The sequence below is a fragment of the Microtus pennsylvanicus genome, chromosome 2, assembly GCF_037038515.1.
Source record: "Microtus pennsylvanicus isolate mMicPen1 chromosome 2, mMicPen1.hap1, whole genome shotgun sequence".
In the NCBI taxonomy this organism is placed as follows: domain Eukaryota; kingdom Metazoa; phylum Chordata; class Mammalia; order Rodentia; family Cricetidae; genus Microtus; species Microtus pennsylvanicus.
In genome coordinates this window covers 12,997,962-13,016,625 of record NC_134580.1, presented here as the reverse complement: position 1 = coordinate 13,016,625, position 18,664 = coordinate 12,997,962, and the positions used below count along the sequence as shown (strand labels likewise).

At 52.2% G+C, this 18,664-nt stretch overlaps 1 protein-coding gene across 2 annotated transcripts; it reads right to left on the bottom strand.

Moving 5' to 3' along the window:
- Nucleotides 1-339: 339 nt before the first annotated feature.
- On the bottom strand, nucleotides 340-17,654 carry Parvg (parvin gamma). 2 transcript variants are annotated; one of them, XM_075960209.1, is made up of 14 exons: nucleotides 17,499-17,654; nucleotides 15,344-15,422; nucleotides 15,000-15,095; nucleotides 14,023-14,087; nucleotides 13,382-13,484; nucleotides 12,039-12,179; nucleotides 11,299-11,414; nucleotides 10,214-10,269; nucleotides 9,817-9,839; nucleotides 8,463-8,521; nucleotides 8,204-8,272; nucleotides 5,221-5,322; nucleotides 2,282-2,354; nucleotides 340-1,950 (listed from the first exon to the last, which is right to left on the bottom strand). In XM_075960209.1, the coding sequence occupies exons 3-14, from the start codon at nucleotides 15,076-15,078 to the stop codon at nucleotides 1,841-1,843; spliced, it is 996 nt and encodes a 331-aa protein (XP_075816324.1). In that variant the 5' UTR covers nucleotides 15,079-15,095; nucleotides 15,344-15,422; nucleotides 17,499-17,654; the 3' UTR covers nucleotides 340-1,840. The 2 variants fall into 2 exon arrangements, with proteins under 2 accessions (XP_075816324.1, XP_075816323.1); XM_075960208.1 differs by having other exon boundaries at nucleotides 1,735-1,950; nucleotides 15,373-15,422; nucleotides 17,499-17,534.
- Nucleotides 17,655-18,664: the final 1,010 nt, after the last annotated feature.

Genomic DNA, 18,664 nt, shown 5'->3' with positions numbered 1-18,664 from the left:
GCCTGGTCTGTGGTGTTTTGTTACAGTGGCCAGAGCTGACTAATACAGACTCTCAAAACTGGCAGTCATTAGAGGAAGGATGTGTAAAATCACACGGTGAGATGCTACCACACACCCTTCAGAATGGCTAACACTGAAAAGACAGTGTTAAGTGCTGGCAAGATGCAGAGTAACCAGAACTCTTGGGCATTGCAGTGGGAATGAAAACAGTATATTTACTTCTTAAAAACTGTTTCTCAGTATCTTACAGAATAAAACCGACAATTACTGTATGAATCAATCATGTCAGTCCTGGGGAAGTGAAAGGGATTATTATCATTATGATTTTTTTATTTTTTTAAAAAATCTTTTATTTATTTATTATGTATACAGTGTTCTGTCTGCATGTATGCCTGCAGGTCATAAGAGGGCGCCAGATCTCATTACAGATGGTTGTGAGCCACCATGTGGTTGCTGAGAATTGAAGTCAGGACCTCTGGAAGAATAGCCAGTGCTCTTAACCTCTGAGCCATCTCTCAAGCCCTATCATTATGATTTAAATTTGCTATTAGACAGGACATGGGGATGTGGAAGTGAGGACCTGGAGGGGCCAGATGGGCAAGCAGACAATGAAGAAGGAGAAAGGGAATCAAGAGCCCAGGAGGTGAGGGTGGACTCTGGCCACCATGGCTCAGGATGCTCCAGAGAGAACAAATGGGGCATAGAGGAAGGCCTTCGTGGAGGGGATACCTGAGGTAGAGGCAGCTAGGCACCAGCTACTGTGATGATGCCTCTGCCATGGGAGAGGGCCATGTCACAGAGATAGTAAGACAGAGGAGACATCTGATGGAACCATCACATCACTGTTAGAGCAGGCAAGGGGACAGGGGCTGGGTGGAGGGAAGAACCTCTAGACCGCTCACACCAAAAATCAGTGCCGCAGGTCCCTCCTAGCTCCACCCACTGTCCTGGGAGGGTGTCCTGTCCTGTGCGGACTCTGCTCCAAAGTCCCCGAAAAGTAAAACGGTTCCACTATACCACCCCAAACCTAGAAGACCTGGAGGTGGGCAGGCAGGGAAAGTCCAGAGAGTGACAGCTAGGCTGGCCTCCCCACATCCCTGCACCCCTATGTGTTTGCAATTCTGCACCCCATGCACTACATCTCCCCCCAATAGCTTCTCCTCCAGCCCAAATGGACCCAGCTCAGTTCCTGAAGCTGTTTCTCTCTGCAGGAGACATGAAGTCTCATAGGACAGAATGCCCATGGCTCCCCAAAGATGACCAGGGACATCTACAGGCTCTCTTTCCTGGGGCTCGGGGCAGAGCTCAGGATTGCAACTGCTGGGATAGTCTGGTCAAGGTCTTTTGACAAGAAACTGAATTCACTTCCCCCTCATAGGGCTCTGGTCTTTGGGTGCCGACCCTGGGCCAGGTGGGAGGTAGACAGCCAGGGACAGAGTGCACTGAGCCTCTGGCTGGGGAAAGTCAGCTTTGTGGGAGACTGGGCAGCCACTAACTGTCCAGGTATAGCCTTAGTAGACACACTGGGAGCTGTCGAGGGCTGGCCTAGCCTGGGAACCAAAGTCTTTCCACCACAGTTAAAGGCTCATCCAGAACTCCACAGGCACCCAGAGTGCCCTCCTCAACAGAAATTCAATTCATACAACTGTCAAAAACACATCGAGCAAAGCTCAGAACAGATCCCCATCCGGTGGGGTCAAAGGTATCAGCCCAGGTGTACATGTAAGCAGGACAGGTGTGGAAGGGAAGCGCGTCACTAAACCACAGTACCAAGGCTGGGATGGGAGGAGCTGGGACTTCTGGCTCCTCCAGGAGACATGGCTTGGGGAGGCAGAGGTGACTAGTTTGGGGTCCCATAGGGAGCCCTGTTGCCCTCTGCCCTCAGTCCATGCTTCTGGAATAGGCTGTAGAGTATCCTCAGTGTGCTCTTGGCATCCTTGTTCACAATATCTGTGGGCAGAGGAAGCAAGGCAGCCTGTCAGGCCAGGCCAGGGAGGACCATTTGTCCCTGAGGATGGAGGAGGGTCCCTTTTTTTGTCTGAGCTTTCCCTGCATCCGTGTTCCCTCCCCAGCGATGACTGATGTCTGACTGCTCTGCACACTCATTCCCAGGGACTTCAGTCCCTGCCACAGCACCCCTCCTAGGAAACCCCACAGTCAGTATCTCTTTATGGACCAGCAAGCAAGGGTACCCCACGATCAATGCTTGTCCCTCCACTGTCACAGCTGCTCTCAGTCACATTCAAGGCTGGTCATCCAGGCAACGGGCAGCCAGGCTCACCTTCAGGGTTGACAGGGTGGCTAAGCAGACCTTCATCCTTCAGCAGCTCCAGGGCTAGAGTGACATTGTGCAGCTGCGATGATAAAGGCAACCGATGTCAGCCGATGAGACCCTAGGTCCGGGTACCAAGCCCATGCTGTCACCAATGGCATCTGTCATTGCCCATCCAAGGTTTGAATCCCTGGACCACAACAGCAGTCAGGGGACACCCAGCATCTCCTTCCATGCCCTGTAAGTGGGGAGCCCGCCCCCTCACAGAGTGGCCCTCATCAGCACACAGCCCTCAGCAGATGCCACGTGCTGGACTTGCGTGATTAAGCAGACATTGCTAGTGGGAAAGACCTTCACTGAGGAGAATCCATGGGGCGGGGGGTGGGTGTGTGTTCTGGTGGAGGTGACACTCAGCATGGGAGTCTGTCAAGCGAGGGGACTTTGTCTCAGATGAAAGCCAGGGCTTGTAGGTGCTAGAGCCCCCTTAGAAGGTGGTAAGCAATCTTTTTTTGCTTGGCAGGCCATCGGAGGCGTAGGGCCATGCAAAACCAGAACACTGGGACGATGGGTCATTGACTCACAGCTCCACAGGGCTAGTGACCCTCAGCATGGTCCAGACCAAGATTAAGAAGTCTGAGCAAACACAGACCAAAGCACACGGCTCAGGCCTGCCTCTGTGTTCCCAAGTCTCTCCCCACGAACATCCTGGGAAGGGGGACTCCCCATTGCTGACACATTCTTATCGAAAGTGCTGCTTGCCGGCTACCCAGGAAGGAAATATTAGAAAGAGGAACTCCAACTCCTTGCTCTGCATCTCCAAGCCCCAGCTTGAATGCCCTTGACAAGACGGCCTCTCCCCAGAAAGGCTCGGGATGTCAAGGAAGAAGCAACTGTGGCCAGATGGTTTTGGAAACTACTGGGTCCTTCACTGTAGGACCTCTAGGAGCCTTGAACACACCAGTGTAGGTCAAACTTCCAGGGTATTTATATTTTTCCCTGAGTTAACTGACCACAGACTCCATTTGCCACAGCACCTCATGTGGACAGTTTTGGGGACTGCTTTGTTCATATACTCTTAGGTATTGGCTTCAGGTCCTCCCACGCATGCTCTACCACTGAGCCATATCTCCAGGCCCAGATCTACTTCTTATTTTGAGATAGGGTCTCACTAAACTGTCCAGGCTGGCTTTGTTTTCACTCTGTAGCCCAGGCTGGCCTCAAACTCGTGATCCTTTTGCCCCAGCCCCTCCAACAGTTGGGGTTGCAAGCATGTACCAACCATGAGGACGCCTCCACTCCAGTTTCTTCCACTGGCCCCTCCTCTCTTGGGCCCTGAGCTAAGCAGCTACCCCGTTTCCCTCATTTATTTCAACTCGAGTTCCAAAGCAGGCTCTGACGTCCTGGGGTTGAGAGCTGACTGTGCCGGGAATATCGGACGCCTGTGCGGTTGCCCTGGCCTGTAACCGCCCTTATCTTATTTTTACATTTATCAGCTGATGGGGGAGAGTGTGTGCCACAGCATGCGCGTGGGGATCAGAGGACAGCTTGCAGGAGTCAAGTTCTCTCCTTCCACCACGTGGGTTCTGGGGATCAAGCTTGGGTCATCAGGCTTGGCAGCAAGCTCACTTAGCCACTGAGTCATCTGGCCGGCCCATCACTCTCATATTTTTAAAAAGATTTGTTGCCCATCAACTGTGAGCCTGCCATACGCAAGGCCCAGAATGGGGACGGCACCTGCTCTGAGGGAGTCCATGCTGGAGGGCGTGTATGCGTGACTCAGAACACCAGCCTGCCCTTAGCATCCTTCCTCCATGAAGCACGTGAACCAACGATCTGGTCAGGCTCCCGAAAGGCACGCTTAACTCTCCCTAGCCTGTCCTTTGCTTCTGAGCCCTTTGAGATGATGAAGAGAAAGCTCCGTGCTCTACAGAACCAAGAAAGGCCGGGACCCATCTTCCTGAGAGATAATTGAATGTGGGAGGAAGTCAGAGCTTCCTTGTTCTTTCTGGTGCTTTGATTTCTGCCAAGCAAATGATCACCTCTCCCCGCCACCCTACCCCCATCTTTTTTTTCTCTCTCTCTCTCTAGAAATGAGCGGTGGTGCCTGTGCATCCATGCTGCAATCATGACCACCTGAGAATGAAACTGCAGCGCTGGGAGGTCGCTCCATAAGAGAATCACCTGGGGCTGCGGCTTCCAGCTAAGAACCTGTGAGCATCATCAGCCATGTTCCCGCACTGAGTCTCTTCTACAAACCCTGAACTCCCCTCTTGGGCTCTGAGCTAATGCCCTGCTTTTGCATCTATTCCTTTAAATAGGATCTAATGGTGGGACCATGAATGCTAGACCTCTGCCCGCTATCCTGGCCTGGTTTGGAGCATGTGTAGTAGCAAGCACAGGCCTTGGGTCCCAAAAAGCCTGGTTGCGGAATGACGTGGACATTGGTCCACATTGCTGAGCCTGGGTTCTACCTCCCTCCAAAGACTCTTCTCACAATTCATTCCTGAAGTCTCACTTGATGGATGCGGGTTTGTCCCACACTGTGAGCCTCCCATTGGCTCACCCTGCTCCTAAGAAGGGTGCCAGGGTGAATGGATAAATAGGTATGCAGGCATTGGATGAGGAGATGGGTGGATAGGTAGGTGGATGGTGTCAATTGATGAGTGGGTGGAAGAGTAGATGGATGGATGGATGGATGGATGGATGGATGGATGGATGGATGGTGGATAAACAGGCACATAGGTGTTGGATTCGGGGATGGGTACATTAATTGGTGGGCGGATAGGTGGATGAATGGGTGAGAAGATGGATGGGTAAACGGGCGTACGAACGAACTTCTCTTCCACCTTCCTCATGGCTTGCAATTGAGTAAAGACTGTCAGGCCAATGCCGTAAATCTGTCCACCACCACCCCGAAAAAGCCATGGAGAGAGACCTTGGCAGCTTACCATTTCCGTGGGAGAGCTGGGAGTGAGATAGAATTCTTTCAGATGCAAGAAGAAGCCTTCCAGCTGTCCGATCAGCAGCAGGAGGATGACGCCATCTGCAAACTATGGGTGTTGTATGTCAGTCCTAGCCATCCCCACGGCACGCTATGAACACCTGGTTCCCAGCTGGACACTCTGTCGGGTGGGGCCTAGCTATAGGAAATCGATTACTGGGGGCGGGTCCCTGGCTCCTTCCTACTGGATTCTCACCATGATGTATACAGCTGTCCTCTACCGGATACTCCTGTCCCCATCATATTCTGCCCCAGCACGTGGAGTCAAGCAAAGAGACTAAGCCCAAACCTGTGAGCAAAATGAACCCTTCCTCTCTTCATTCCAGGCGTTTTTTCACAGTGACATGAAGGGAACTAACACCCTAAAGAAAGGAACCAGGGCTCCCGTGCGGCAGAGGCTGACCTCGCAGAGTTCCATGCTGCCGTTTACATGCTGTGTGAGCTGAAAGAAGTTGCACCACCTCTCTGAGCCTCACATCTCTTCTGAGAAGTGGGGATGCCATTCCCAGCTGCATGGGGTTGTCAATAGCAGCATGAAGCAGTTTTGTCTGACTCTTAGAATATATTCAATTAAAAGAGCTGTTTGTAAACTTACTATGGAATAGTCTCATGTTCTCTCTGTGTGTGTGTGTTCATGTATGTGCAGGGATGTGCATATGTGTGAATACCCATGCACATATATGTATGTGCCTATAGATGCCTAAGGACAACCTAGGACATTTATTATTGCTTAGGAACAGTCTACCTATTTGGGAGAGGGAGGAGACAATCTCTCACTGGCCTGGAACTCACCAAGTAAGTAGGATAGCTGGCCAGCAAGCCCCAGGGATCCACCTGTCACTGCCTCCCCAGTACTGGGTTTAACTATGTGTGCCAGGGCCTGGGGACATGGCAGTCAAGACCACTCTCTGCTCTTACACAGAACCAGGCTTTGGCTCCCAGCACCCACACAGCAGCTCACAACCATCTGTAACTCCAACCCCAGCGAGTCCCACACCTTCTTCTGGCCTCTGCAGTAATCAAACACACATGTGTTGTGCATACACAGCTGCAGGCAAGCGCTTACACCTATGAAAACAGAAATGTGTGCCACCACACCCCAGATTCTGACCTGCCAGGGAAGTGCTTCGCCAGCTGAGCCGCCCCCATCACATCCACTTTTAAATGACAAGTTATTCCATGAGCTACAGAGAGCTGTGTGCAAACAGAGTTTGTATAAAATTCCCCCATCAGGCTAGGCAGAGAGGGGCACACGGGCCCATTAATATTTCTCTCTGTTCTGTCTGCATGGGCTGAGATAACGCTGCCGTGAGCATGCCATATGCTAATGTAATCCTTCTGAATCTCCTGAAAGATACAAAGCCCAGGATGGGATGCTGCAGAGAGGCGCCGCTCTGGCTTTAATGGAATTTCCCCCCATTAAGTCTGTTCGGATGCTATTAGTTTGGGCGCGGAAGCTTCACTACTGCTGTCCTCAAAACGTAGCTGGGAAAACCTAACTCTGAGTCTATCTCTACATCCCGACACGTCTAGATGTCACCTTTGCTCACCCACTCCCGCCTGACTGAAGGAGGGAAGCATGAGGAAAGTGAGTAAACCAGGGATCCCAGCCTATGTCTCCCAGAGAAAATGCAGTCAGAGATGAGTGTGTTCCTTGGTGGGGGAGGGGTAGCAACAATGAGTCAAGCGACAGATACTAAATGACACTAAATAGCAATGCTCCCTGACTCATGATTCCAAGAGGTGGATTTGCTCCCCTTTTATAAAGCAAGGACCCTAAGGTTCCGAGAAGTCCATAATTCACCCAAGCCATATGGAAGTGTCCTCAGAGTCCAGGGACACAAAGTGCAGGCACAGGAAGGAAACACATGCATGTGGCCCTTAAGTCTGTGTTTCCACCTTACTATGTTGCCACAGCGCTCACATGACCACCCACCATGCGCAGTGGCTATGAGAATATACTTGAGCCCTGGCTGCCTTGGTCCAAAACCTAGGACCACCCCTTAATCACTGTGTGGCCTTAGATAAGTTACCTAACCTCTCTGTGTCTTAAAAGTCTCATCGATTGAATGGGGTTTTCATCAGTTCTCACATGGGGTGGGGGGTATTGCAGAGATGATGGCTGAGAGAACTTTGCTCCAGGCCAAACAGGTACGAAGAACTTTCCTGTTTGGCCCCAAATTCAGGAATATGTGGCCTGGCCCACCCTAGAGAACAACCACCCACTTGTCCCTGAGAAGACAGCAGCCGTGACCCGGTTTTGCATAAGTCTTGAGACATTGCTGATACCCACAGTCTATGGAAGCCTGCCCAATGTTCACCAGACTCCATCACCACCCGGTAGGGCCCAGGCAGTGTCTGATCTCTGCATTCCTGTCCCCTTGTGTTGTTGGCACACTAGAGAGACAGACTCTCGGTGGAAGGCATGGTTAGGTGAGGCACTTTGGATCTGCAGGCTTCTGCTCCCACCTTAGAGTAATTGAGTTTGTGTCCTAGGACCCTAGTTTAGTCCAGGGCTAAGCCCTGGGGACTCAGGATGGAGCCCACACTGAAGATAGTGCCGAGTCTGTTTCTCCAACCACTCAGAAAAGGACCCATCATGCTACATCCGAATAAACATGATCACAGGGGAGCACCCTCACTCTGGCTTTAGCACGCCCTAGAGTATCCCACGCCCTAGGAGTCATTCTGATACATGAGTAAGAACAAAGCCAGCAGTAGAGATGGCCCAGCCTTCACAGCTTCCCACAGGCGCCCTGCCCAGGGGCCCCAGGAGCTGGCTCCCTATGGCAATACTGCCTGTCAGCAGCACACCCTATTAGAGAGGGCCCTGAGATCTCTGAAGGTGACGCCTCGCTTCTAGTCACACGGTAAGTTTCTGGTGCCCAGGAGCTCTCGTCCTTGCATGGGGACCCCAGAAGTGTCCCTACCTGGGTGTCCAGACTCTGCACAGATAGGCCCAGGCGCTCCAACTTCTCGTTGACAAAGCTCACGATGGCCTAAGACAGAGGAGCAAGGACCTCAAGACCACTCAGGGACCCTCATGCCACCTTCCAGCTGGGGGTGACAGAAAGCCTTCCCTTCTATTACCCAGTACCCAACTAACGTGGAGTGAGACCAGAGTCCTCCCCATCACCCCGAGACACAGGCAGGTGGGTGGTGGGCGTGGGAAGCCTTGATCTCCCCTACCTCTTTGACGGCATGCACTTTCTCTGGAGCCAATTTAAATAATTCATCAAAGGCGTCCTCTGCAGACCAGAGCGATAAACAGCTCGTTACGATGCTGTTATCTTTGCGCCAAACAGAACATTTTCATGCAAAAGTTTCTCAGAAAAAAAAAAAAAAACAGTCCCACGGGAGCTAGAGCTTGATCTTCGGGTTCCTGAATGAAACAGGCCCGGGTCTGGGACATATGGCTCCCTGGCTGAGAGGGAAACAGGGGGGCTTCCCTCTCAGCACCTTGATTTCCTCATCTCAAACACCTGGTGAATGATGTCACTTAGGCATTTTAGAGATCAAAATGGGGGGTGGACATGCATCTCTTGGTAACTTCAGGGGGGATAAGTGGGTGGTAGGTGGGGGATGATTGGGTAAATATATATCTGACTGGCTTTGTACAGATGGGTGAATGGATAAATGGATGTGTGTGAGTGTGTGTATGAATGACAGATGGATATATATATATACATATATATATGAGGGATGTTTGTGTGTGTGATGGGTGGATATATGTGTATTTATGAAAGAATGGATGGGTAAATGGTTGGATAGATAAATAGCCAGATGTCTGTATGTATAGATAGATGAATGGATGAATGGCTAGATAGATGGATGGTTAAGTAGATGCATAACTGGATGGATGGACAATGGAGGGATGGATGAATATTGTATAGGTGTATAAATGGATAGATGGACAGTGGATGCTCAATGGATGGATGGATGGATGCGATAGATGAATGGATATATAATAGATTGGTGGATGGATGATTTAAAAGGTATATGGGTGGATGGATGCATGGATGGATGCATGATAGAAAGATGAGTGGGTGGGTAGACAGACGGACAACTGCAAGAGGGAATAAATTGGTGAATGGTTGGCTCATCCCACTATGGAACAGGTAAGTGAAAGAAGTAACAGGAGGTGAGCACACTGACTAGTGAACTGCTTGTCACCTTAGCAACAGCCATGTTTGCACACGTACCACCGAGAGTGCCCCATGTGCTAAGCACACCCACCAGCTAATGAAGCGGGTTCCAGATGAGGGAACTGAGGCACAGACTATGTGTTAATGAGTGACAGAGTTAGCGGCACTCAGCATCAGCACCCTTCTTCCCTCATGGTGTGAACTATGGGTCTCTCCCCATGAGAACAGTGCTAAGAAAACCAGCTAAAGGCCAGGCAGACAGAAGTAAGGACAAATTCGTGGACAAATTCTACCACGGGAGAGTAAGAGACAAGAGAGGAAACGGTTAACCCCTCCATCACAGTTGCTTTGACCCCATCAGAAGGGAAAATTTTTCCTTCAGTTACTGAGTTACTTACGTGAAGGCTGGTCCTTGTGTGAGCTGGAGGAGAAATTGCAGGAGGCAGGAAAGCAATCAAAGAGTTAGCAAAAAGTCTGCAGCTCCCTTCATCACCTAATCTAACAAGCTTGGTGCCAGCAGGTGGCGAGGAGATAGGCTCATTTTCCTGGGCAATCAAGGCAGGGGAGGTGCAGAGACCCTGCTTGCGGAGAGCAATGCTAAGAGGCTGACAGCCTTGTCCTGCACGCACACATCTCAGGACACTTGGATACTGTGGGGCTGAGGATGTTGGGCTGGGGGGGGGGATAGGGGTCTCTGCAGCCTGCTGGGGGCTGAGAAGCAGCAGGTACAAAGAGGGTCTCCCTGCCCAGTACCTCCTATACCTCCCACCTGGCCAAAGCCCGGCCCACCCTCACCGGCGTCCTGTGAGCTGCTCCACCAGCTTGTCAGATTTTAGGCCGGTCTTAGTGCTCTACAGCAGAGAAAGGGGAAGAAATGGTGTCACTCAGAGAACCCCAGAACCAAACGCACAGGGCCAAAGCCGTGTAAGAGAACCTAGTGTACTCTGCATGGCCCCCATCTCAGGATGCTACCATGGGCCAGCTTCCTTGTCCACTTTCCCTGTGATTATTGAACCTGTGAGGATAGATAGTACTACAAATGCCTCATTCCAAAGACACCCTAGTGGGGTGTGTGTGTATGTGTGTGTGTGTGTGTGTGTGTATGTATGTATGTAAATGAACGTGTTTTGTGAATGAACACAAATAAATGGTCACTTCTGATTTTTTCCTATTTTTTAGTGTGTTTGTGTGTGTGCACACATGTGTATGTGGGAGTATACACATACCATATTGGACATATGAAGGTCACAGACAAGTTTCTACCATGTGGGTCTCAGGGACTGAACTCGGGTTGTCAGACTTGACAACAAACACCTTTACCTGCTAAGTTATCTTACCATCCTTACCTGATTTACGTAAGTTTGAGAAAGTCACGTAACTGCTGAATAGTGAGTGCACTTTAAACAAAGACTTGGAAAAGGTGGGAATGGGCAAGTAGAAGGAGCGTACACACACGCGTGCATGCATGCTTGTACAAACACACACACACACCATATAACACAAGCTAACACTGCCAGAGAGCAAAGGTTTCTCCAAAGAGGAGACAGGATGTGGTCATGGGAGACAAATGAAAGACATGATACTGGAGATGGCCGTGGAGAGATGGCTACCTGTGACCCAGGAAATATGGTGACACCAGCTGACCTCCCCATCAGCATACCCATCCCCGCCTCTGCTAGGCAGAGCTGGCTGCTGAGAGCAGTACTGACTGGCCAGGGCCCCCCTCCTACCTTCCTTGTGCCTGCCAGCCCAGCCCCTGACTGCTGTCCTGATGTGATGTTCCTCATAGGCCGCTGGAGTCACTCCCCAGGCAATGACCCCCTGTAGATGCGGTGGCATTGAGCAACATGCTCAGATGACCTGCGCCATTTCACAAGTACCTCAATGTGGATGACTTCCACCTGGACATTGTCTGGAAGGGGTAAGTCCGGCTGGAAGCGTTTGGCCAGGGCCACCAGGAGATGCAAGGTGGCCAGCAGGTCCTTGTTGAAGATGGCTAAAAAGGAGAAGACAAAGTCAGAGCTGAGGGACCATCAAAACCTGGAGACATCCTCAAAACTTTCCTGTGCAGAGAGAGTACTGAGGTCAGTATCTCTCTCCCTGTCTCTGTCTCTCCTCTCTCTCTCTATTGCTCTCTGTCTCTCTATCTCTCTGTCTGTCTCTGTCTGTTTCTCTGACTCCGTGTGTGTGTCTGTCTGTCTCTGTCTGTCTCTGTCTCTCTCTGTCTCTCTCTCTCTTTACCAAACTATCCTGGGAAGCATGCACACAAAGCACACTCTTTTGTTAACAGGCGGAAAATTAATGTAGCTGGACTGTGAGTACCACTGGACCAGGCTGAGAAGTGTGGTGTGTTCTTAGACTCGGCAGTGGCTGTGTTGCTGGGAAGGCATTCTCCTTGGGCAGTACCAGCCGCAGCGGTACAACCAGGGCCATGTGTGTAGGCCAGACAGCTGACTTGGTGTCCAACTTGTGCTCACACTATGGGCTGCCTAAGGCCTCTGTGTCTTTCCCTTCCCCTGAAGGTTCTTGGGTTGATGAGTGTGCTGATCATCAAGTGAGCAGCCAGCGCAGATAGTCCCACCTCCCCTCCCAGGTACCAGCCAGGCTCAGCCCCACATACTCTCCACGCTCCACTTGGCCTGTTGCTCTTCAACCTGCAGACTCTGGTTGGCGGCCTCCAAGATGACCTCTAACTTGCGCCTCTGGCTGGCTGAGGTCAGAGAAATTTCCTCCACTTCCAGTTTGAGGGCTGCCAGCTTCTCTAAAGCAAAAGAGCAGTAAGGACCAGGAAGCACTGAGCAGCTGCTATGGGGACTCTGCCATAAGGATAATGCCATCCTGTTGGGGTATATGGATCTGTGGGATATATACAGTTGATGCCGAGCCCTAGGCAACCCCAGAACCCTCAACCATTATCCAAAGATCCCCATTCATATGGGAAATGGAGCATGTATGTGAGCTGGTTACAATCCTTTGCGCCATCCCTCTGGCCCACCTCGCCTTGATCATTCTGCCCATACCTTGGTCTCTGCACTGCTGTGGCCATGCCATTCCCACAGGGCAGCACCCTGATTTCTGCATGGAGACCTGGCCATATTGTTCTGTGTTAGGGAGCCTTGGTCTCACCCATAGCCAGAGAGAGGCACAGCAGGGAACTGTGCAGAAAGCTGACAGTGCCTGCTCTCTGAGAAGTACCCAGAAGCCTCAGCAGAGGCTGGAGGATCACTCTGGAGCCTGTATGCCAAGCTCTGCAGAGTAGAGCCTTGAGGAGGCGCTGAGAATATATATCTGAACCCTACCACTTCCAGGACCCCCTTCATTGCACAAGACATCTGCAGACCAGACACCAGCCAGAGGCAGGCACTTGGCCTGACGTTGGACATCACTTCCACGCACAATGGGACCCACCAGGCAGACCCACCCCTGCCTCTGTCTCTAGAATGCCCCACTCAGGGTAGCCTGGGTCCTTCCAGCAGCACAGAGCACTCTGAGGTCAGGGACAGTTGATATCCCAGCTTCTTAATTATCAGACATGCCAGGTGGTGGTGGCACACACTTTTAACCCCAGCACTCAGAAGGCAGAGACAGACAGATCTCTGTGAGTTCTAGGCCTGGTCTACAGAGGAAGTTCCAGGACAGGCTCCAAAGCTACAGAGAAACCCTGTCTCAAAAAAAGAAATTATCAGACACTTCCTAAATGCTGGATATGCCACAGTCCAGACATTAGACACCAGGTAGAACCATAGCTCTGTCCTGCCATGCCCGGGAGTGGGCAGGGTCTCCACCTCTGCAGCTCTGCAATCTGGAAAATCATAGAAGGGTCCCTTCTCCTGGAGCTGTGGTGGGGACTGAGGCAGGAAGCCACTTGAGGGGTTGTGGGGGGTGCACATGACTCCAAAGCCCCAGGAGCAGCTGCTTAGGAAGCACAGGTGGGGATGAGGTGGGGCCAGCGCCTCTGCTTACGGAACAGGTGGTGCAAAATGAGTCCATCAAACATGTCCTCCTCCAGGCTGCGGACCACGATGTGCTCCGGGAGGAGCGTGGCATTGATCCACTCCATCAGCACCTGCCAGGCACAAGGGGACAGCTGACGGGGTAGGAGTTGCCAGGCTGTCATTTCAGGGTAGAGTGAGTTCTTCTACCCACCAACTCTTCAAGGCCTGGCCACATGGAACCTCTTCCAGAAGGTTCTCCCTGATCTCCCCGGCCATGTGGAGTCTGCTCTGAGCTCCCAAAGACGCTCCTCCCAAGATCTCCCAGATACCTGCCTGAACCCTGAGGGGCTGTCATCCTGGTACGTGGGGTTTTGGTACCTGGGAGTTGCCATCGCTGTAGCAAATACCTAAAACCAGGTGTATGGCTGTGGAATTGGGTTATGGCAAAGCTGGCAATGGGTACTCGGTTACAAAGCCTAGACTGCCTCCACGAATGCGTTGTAGAAACATGGAGCTGATTCGGTGATGTCTCAGGAGGAAAGTAGGGGGTGTGTTGTTGGAAGAGAGGAAGGCATTGTTGGGGTGCGGTGTGCACAGGGGTGTGGTGTCTATAAGTCAGGGCTACCAAGCCTGGCTCCAGAGACCTCAGGGCTGGCCATGATGGTGTACCTTCTGCAGTTCTTCAAACTTGGGGTCCCTCCGGGAACTGGGGGACAGGTATTTCTTCTTTCCTCCTGGAAGCAGAGGAGGGTATGACGTGCATGAGGACCCTGACTCTGACCCCAGGCCCTGGGGGGATCCCTAGCCCCACCTCTCACTCATACTTCCTCAGGAGCACTGGGGGTACACACAGAGACTCAGAGGTCACCCCTTACCCTGAAGGTCATGAAGTAGATATGTAGCATCTCCTACCTATACCTGCCTAGGTAGAAGGCATAGCCCAAAGGGGCAAAGGACATGTCAGACTGAGGTGGGCATCACCTATGCTGCCAAGTAGCTCTGGGCAGGCTGTAGCACCAAGGTCCCCTATGCCCTCGCTGGCTTGGTCACTCCCTTCCATGAGGCTTTGGTCAGCAAGGTCTCCTCTGTATTTTAAATTCTTAGAACCCACAAAGCATCAGGCCCAGAGGGGCTTTGTAGGTTAGCTGGCCTCCATGCACATGAAGACACTGAGTCAGCACATGGGGCTGACTTGCCCAACCTCATAAAATATAACCTGCCATGTGACCCACCTGCCCTGTGACCCACCTGCCGTGTGACCCACCTAGATGCTAGATCTCCCAAAACCTTGGAGCGTACCCACCAGCCCCTACAGGAGAACAAATAAGACATGGCACTCATGGCTTGGGGTCAGCTACTGATAACATGAGTGGATTAGTGAGAAAATATGGAGGGGAAGGGAGGAAGAACAAGTGAGGGATGGAGGGAGGCAGGGATGGAGAGAAGGAGGGAAGGTTAACATGTGAATGGATGAAAGGAAGGATGGCGGTTTATGGAGTGGACAGATGAATAGAGGGCGGGTGACAGACCGACAGACAGATGGTCACATGGGCAGTCCCCAGGTACAGCCTGCTCGGCCTAGTGACCTGGTCACACGCTCTCTCCCTCCCCTGACTCAACAACCCTTGTCCCTCCAGGACCAGCACCTCGTGGGAGCTCCTCCTCTGTGGGCGGATCCACCTCCTTTGGGAGCTGCAGCAGGTTGTAAAGGGGCTCTGACTCCATCTTCTCCCTTGCCTTCCCTGGAGGAGACAGGTGACAGAGTGCATCACTGTCCCCAAGACCCAGAATCATCATGTGCTCATTCTTTTATTTGGACTGGGAGGATGGGGGCACGACTCCAACCAGACAAGATACAAAGAGCCAAGCAAGGGTGAGGGGAGGGGTCTGGTGTGGAGACATCTGAATCCAAGCCTTGCAGGAGATGGTGCCAAGCTTTGACGATTAATAGATGAATCGTGATTGTCACCGTGGCAGGATCTAGACTCACCTGACAGATAAGCAAGGCTCTGGGCATACCTAGATTCCCTCAGTGTAAGGAGAGCGCCATCCCATGCACCGGTCCTATGCTGAATGAGAGAGGAGAAAGTGAACTGGACGCCATTTGTTCCATCGTCCAGACACATTTTGACCAGCTGCCTCATGCCCCTACTACTATGACTTCCCAACACGAGGGGCTATCCCTTCAAATTACAAGCTAAAGAAGCCCCTCCTTCCTTAAGTTCCTTTTGTCGGAGTATTGAGTGATTAATACACAGTCTGAGGGCAAGGCATGGGCAAATGCCTTGTGAGGAAGTGGGTTCCTTTTCAGCCAGGCACACAGAAGCCTGCCCATCACTCCTGGCCAGGAGGCCCAGCCCTCTCTCGGCAGCCAGTACGGAAACCCAGCACCCACAGAGTCTCAGACAAGTATGGGAGGAGAACTCTGGGTCAATCTATATCAAGATGAACACCCGCCAGTGGGGTAGAGTGGCTCTCCATCCCTTCAGGGCCCCTGAATCCAAGACCAGACTCCCTCAGCTGTGAATGGGGTGGACCAGGCCGTAGGCCAAAGCCACCCAGACCTGTTCCCCATTCTATGCTGGCTTGGCTTGCAGAGGGAGACTGGCCCATCTGGTCTCTAGTTCTGAATGAGGCTTTCTCAGATGCGCTTGGCATCCCGACTTGGGGTGTGGTCTCTTGGGGCTTTTGCTCATGAAGCACAGATTACATGCTCCTTATGAAAAAAAAGCATTTCCCAACCCCTCAAACTCGCAAGAGGCAGTGTTAGGCCCGAGACCAGCAATCTCAGCTCAGAAAGGGCAGTGTCAGGCCAGACACCAGCAATCCCAGCTCACAAAAGGCAGTGTCAGGCCAGACACCAGCAATGTCTTCATTCCCAGCTTCATGATGGGCAGTGTCAGGTTCGAGACCAGCAATGCCTCCACCCCAGCCTCATGATGGGCAGTGTCAAGCCCAAGACAAGAAATACCCCCCACTCCCAGCCTCGTGATAGGCAGTGTCAGGTTCGAGACTAGCAATGCCTCTACTCCAGCCTCATGATGGGCAGTGTCAGGCCCAAGACAAGCAATGTTCCCCATCCCCAATCTCGTGATGGGCAGTTTCAGGCCTGTCTCGCACCCCCAGTCTCATGATGGGCAGTGTTAGCCCAAGACAGGCAATGCTCCCACCCCCAGCCTTGTGATAGGCAGTGTTGGACCTGCTTCCCACCCCCAGCCTCGTGATGGGTACCAGAGAGGATCAGACTCAGAAGCTAATGGCCCCCTTCTGGTTCCCTAACCTACTTCTAGTTCTTCTGCCCACTTCCTCTCTGAGAGTTTCCCTTGTGGCATGGCCACCTTTGACGCTCCTCTTCTGTCCCTCATTCAGTCTCTGTATCTGCCCCATATTCCCAGGATCACTCAGATGTTTGAGGTCCAGGGTCAAACCAGGAAGAGCTAAAACATGGAGCCCCAGAGTTGTGTGGAGGGAGAGGGAGGCACTGATGGGGCCTGGGAGCCACCTTCCTCAAACTGACTGCAGTCTGGGGACCTTGAGAAGCTGATCCCCACCCTGGAGCCAGAAGCAAAAGGACAGAGGCCCTGGGAATGAGTCCCAAGCCTCACGAACTGAAGAAGAGGAGAGGTGGGTCAGAGTGGGGAGCCTGGCCCCCAGCCAGCTCCTCCTGGCTCAGGCTGAGTGACTACAGGCCAGTCTGCTCCCTCTTTGGCCTGAGACATCTTTACAGGAAGGGGCTGGACCCTGCGTCCAGCGAAGTACACACAGACCTGAAACTGCACCTGCTGGCCAGTCCCAGGTGAGTCCCTTCCCTGACCCGTTTCTTCGTGGTGTGGGGAGCTCAGCTTTCCCTCATGCAATGGAGAGCTCTGAAGGACCCTGGTCCACAAAACTGCTTCAAGAGAGGTAAGTAGGGCCCTTCTGCGTAGACAGGGCTCATAGCTCCTCTATAAAATGAGGTGACAGCCTCAGCAACACGGCAGGATTCGGGGTTCTCTGCCAACAGGTCCCTGCTGAGATGGGGCTCTGGGTTCCTATTCATAGTGCACCTCAGCCTTTCTCCGTGAGTGCTAGTCCCCGGGCATGTAAACAGGTAGAAGATTCTAGTAGCTCAGGCATCCCCCAGGCCCAAGGCCAGATCCACTCACCAGCCACTTCTTTTCACACCAGGAAGTGAAGCCCACTAGCTCAGAGGGTGACCAGGTTCCCAAGAGACAGGTTCCGGTCCGGAGGTGGAAGGCAGGGCTTGCGCTCACTTCCTCTGCCACCCTGGTGGCTGCAGGCAGCTTCCTTCTCCAAGCCGCTAGGGAGTGAGGCAACCTAAATCTGCGGAGAGATTGTCAGAGCCCCAGCCCTTGCACTGCGCCTAGTCTTCCCAGACTCCAGGGCGTCTTGGGGAGTCTCTCTTATTTCCCTCCCTGCCTCTGCCTCTCCGTGTCCAAACAATGGCTGTCTGAGCAGAAAAATGAGGTTAGGGCCCCCAGAGCAAACTGTGAGCTCTCCACCACTTTTGTTCAATAGTAGTGCCCAACCTTCTCCTCTGGCTCCATCTGTGCAACCCACCCACTGAGCAGCCCCCGGGGCTGTCCACTAACTAGCTTGCTTGCTTACTTGCTTGCTTGATTTCTTGATTGTGAGACAGTCTAATGTAGCCCTGTGTGGCCTCAAACTCATCAAGCTGAAGTTGACCTTGAACTCCTGATTCGCCTGCTCCATCCCATTTCTTGCAAGCCTACGTTATAGGCACGGGCCGTGTCTTAGGTTGTCTGTTACTGTGAAGAGACACCATGACCATGGCAACTTTTATAAAGAAAACATTTAATTGAATTGGTGGCTTACAAGCCAGTTCAGAGGTTCCGTCCTTTACCATTCTGATAGGAAGCAAGGCAGCATGCAGGCAGACACAGTACTGGAAAAGGAGCTGAGGGTTCTTGCATCTTGACTCGCAGGTAACAACAGGAAGTGGTCTTTGAGACACTGGGTGTGGCTTGAGTATATATGAGACCTCAAAGTCCACTCGCACAGTGACACACTCCCTCCAATAAGACCACACCCACTCCAACAAAGCCACACCTCCTAATAGTGCCACTCCCTTTGGGGGTCATTTTCTTTCAAACCACCACAGGCCATTACACCCAGCCAAAGTCTCCTAAATAAAAGCCAGTCCTCTGGTCCCAGCCAGAGTCCTGCACCCATAACCTACCTGCCACATCTCCCTGACCCTCGCATCCTCTTCCCACCCGTCCGTCCCACCCACATAACGTCACACATCCTGTTTTCCACATCTTGTAAGCTTTGCTTAGCTCTTCACTCA

What these genes read in the sequence shown, in the direction of transcription:
- Parvg (XM_075960209.1), bottom strand. Translation starts at nt 15,078, where the DNA reads ATGGAGTCAGAGCCCCTTTACAACCTGCTGCAGCTCCCAAAGGAGGTG. An exon ending in CATTTTGCACCACCTGTTCC is followed by an intron (nt 12,180 to 13,381) that starts GTAAGCAGAGGC and finishes CTTTTGCTTTAG; the next exon opens with AGAAGCTGGCAGCCCTCAAA. An exon ending in GAGCAGCTCACAGGACGCCG is followed by an intron (nt 9,840 to 10,213) that starts GTGAGGGTGGGC and finishes TTTCTCCTCCAG; the next exon opens with CTCACACAAGGACCAGCCTT.